Raw genomic sequence first — 3,096 nt, 5'->3', positions numbered from 1 at the left:
TAAGCTAAATGTCAGAGCTGTGTTTGTACCTGGCGGCGTCCTCCTCCAGCAGCAGTTTGACAAACTGTCTGGGAATGTTCAGCGACAGGACGCTCTCGGCCATCTGCTCCAGCACCCGGAGGTGGTTGGCGTCGGTGGTGGGGAAGCGGTACATCCTGGACATGGTGCCGCCGAACACTGGAGAAAATTCAGTTAGCTCGGATCAGATCGGAGTTTTTAGCATCATTTTTCGTCCTCCTCTGACGGCGTAAACATTGTTGTTCCTTCACAAACAGTTATTTCTGGATCGCTAGTTTCCCCTCTGAGGGAAACAGAAACCGTCCACTCAGCGGTGACAATCAATACGTCTTTTATTAGAAAACGTGGAAACGTGTGAGCGAGAGAAATGGAAAGAGGTAAAGTGTAGAAGGTTTTACTCAAAGTTGCATCCATGAGTTACAAAGTATGAGTGCATTTCTTTGACTAAAAGTGATTTGTTCTTATGACAAACGCTGCTGTTTTGCTTTTGTTTCCTGCATCCTGACCTGATTACCTGGTTTCACGAAGGCATTTCATCCACATGAACTAGTTCTTATATGCTGCTGTGCTCTACTTGTCCTATATTACAGATTCTGAATCAATGTCATGATGAGAAATAACAGTGAAAGGTTCAGGATTTTATCTTTAATAGTTCCTGAGATGTTGTCGTTTAAACAGCCTCAAATTTCAACATGTGAAAAAAAAAACCTGCTGAAAGTGGCTCGACTTGGCAAGTTCAAAATTTCACAGATATCTTAATAAATATGCATATTTTATGCTCTAAACATTTCCAGCAAATCTGAGATTGTGCAGCAGATTTTGTTCAAATAAAGTGATGATTTGACACCTCCTACTAGTTTGAATCGGGTGTGTTTCCCACCTGAGCGCAGCAGCGTGTCTTTGCATAGCGACGCGTACTTGATCCGGACTCCCATCGACTCGGTCAGACTCTCGTCGACCGGCAGCACCGTCTGCAGGACAGACATGATCCAGAGAGTCAGATAAACAACTAGAATAAAGATCCATAATTCCTCTGAAGCCGACATTTTTAAGTTTGTGGCCTCGAAGGTGCAGCATACGTTTCTCTATAATGGAGTCTGAACCGGAGCGAGTCTTCTTACCCGTCCGTTGATGCTGTCCGGCAGTCGTCCCACCGACATCCTCTGATCGGCTCTGTCCTCCATCTGCCAGGCGGCGATGGTGATGTTTCCCACCCGCTGGTTCTCTGCTGATCTGTGCAACCAAACAAATCACTGTGTTAAAACTGAAAGTACCCATCCAGTTACAAGTCACACAACTGTCTGTCATTTAACACATGCCTTTTGCTTCACTTCTGCTGTGAGAGAGTCATATCTGTAACTTCACGGTTTCTTTGCCCTGAGTTTAGGCTCACAGGCTCCTCCAAGCCATCATGAAAGTTTTTACTCAGCGACTTTAATTTGTTCACATATCAGACAATGTCCCTCAAAGACTCTTTGGGATAGCGCCACCTGATGGCTTGCAGGAGGCATAACTAGGTACAAAGCAGCAGAGTGGTACGCAGCCAGAATCAACGAGCCTGTGAGCCTGAGCTCAGGGCAAAGAAACCCTGACATTACAGATACCAATCTCTCACAGCAGAAGTGAAGCAAAAGTCATGTGTACAAAAATAAAAACAGACAGTTGTGAGGCTTGACTTGTAAACTGGTGATTTGTCTGTATTTCCAGCACTTGTGGCCAAAAACTGAGAGTTTTCATCAATTCATATCTTTGTACACGTTGACAAATCTCACTACAGACACACAGATTGAGACACAGACACACATTTACAGACAGTTTTGCTGTGTCCTCACACATAATCAGTAAAACCTGTTGTTTAAAAAGCTAGAACCAGAAAACGGTTGNCTCTGATAAATGGGATAAATTTGTCCATTTTTATGCATAAAACATGACTTTTAAGTTCTGGAACCCTGTGTGGACACTAACCTCTGTAGTCGTTGAGGTCGGACAGCGTTTCCTGGTAGGCGAGTATTATGGTCTGGTACTGAGAGACGATCTGTCGCCGCAGGTTCTCCCAGCAGGGCGATAACTCCCCCAGCTCCTCCAGCTCGCAAACCCTGGAGCCAGAAAAAAGGAAAAATGGGATTTAGGTGGGAAATAAGAGCCTGAATTACTGTGAAACGTCTACACTTGACTGCAGATAATTTCACATTATTAACAATTAGTAAAAAGAAGCTGAACATTTTGTGATTTTGAAAACACAACATGTTGTAGGAACATTCGTTGCTGGAACACTAAAATGTTTGATGCCTCTTTAGTCACATGGTTGTTTTAAGTTGCTGTTTTTATAACTTTATAATGACCTTTTCCTCCAGGTCTCCCTTGAAAAAGAGATTAAAATCCTGATTAAATAAAAGTTAAATAGACGAAACGAAACACAGGAGTATCTGCAAATATTTTCAGACGTTCTCAGCTCGGACAAGATGGCGTTAAATGATAATAAATCCAGTTTCACTTCGAGTTTACGAGGCTTTGTAGAGCGGATATCAATCTTGTAAAGTACTACATCTCGTGTTTCATGACCACTTTAAGGAAAACTAACTTTAACATTGAATAGAATTATTTTATTGTCATTGTACCAACAAACAAAACAACAGACACTTTAAAAGCACAAATAGAAAACAGAAAAATTAGACGTAAAAGTGCATCTATGAAAACTTTTAAAGAGCGTGTATTTGGTGTATTAAGAGCTAAATCACTATATAACATAAACAAGGAGTAATGACTTAAAGTAGCACAATAATTACACAATAGCTGCAGCTGTATGTGAACATGTGTGGGTTCAGTAAATAAACACAAGGGGCAAAGGTGGAGATATTTCCAGATTCTGTAAATAAAACAGTGAATATCCAGTTTAATTCTACTTCATTCAGAGTCCATCCATCCATTATCTATACACCGCTTAATCCTCATTAGGGTCATGGGGGGCTGGAGTCTATCCCAGCTGATTCAGGGTGAAGGCAGGTTCACCTGGACAGGTAACCAGTCTATCACAGGGCTACACTTAGAGACAGACAACCAAGCACACTCACATTCACA

General features: G+C 42.0%; 1 protein-coding gene across 1 annotated transcript in view; it reads right to left on the bottom strand.

The window, feature by feature from the left end:
* Positions 1-3,096, bottom strand: part of LOC103360033 (type I inositol 3,4-bisphosphate 4-phosphatase-like) — a 71,971-nt gene that overhangs the window by 34,965 nt on the left and 33,910 nt on the right. Inside the window, exons 8-10 of the mRNA XM_008285660.1 lie at positions 1,140-1,251; positions 899-989; positions 30-177 (exon numbers count right to left, since the gene is read on the bottom strand). Coding sequence (XP_008283882.1) covers positions 30-177; positions 899-989; positions 1,140-1,251 — 351 coding nt within the window. The remainder of the gene's footprint in view (positions 1-29; positions 178-898; positions 990-1,139; positions 1,252-3,096) is intronic.

Source organism: Stegastes partitus, unplaced genomic scaffold, assembly GCF_000690725.1.
Source record: "Stegastes partitus isolate 25-593 unplaced genomic scaffold, Stegastes_partitus-1.0.2 Scaffold412, whole genome shotgun sequence".
NCBI lineage: Eukaryota > Metazoa > Chordata > Actinopteri > Pomacentridae > Stegastes > Stegastes partitus.
The sequence above is the reverse complement of the archived record's forward strand: the minus strand, read 5'-3'. Positions and strand labels throughout refer to the sequence as shown.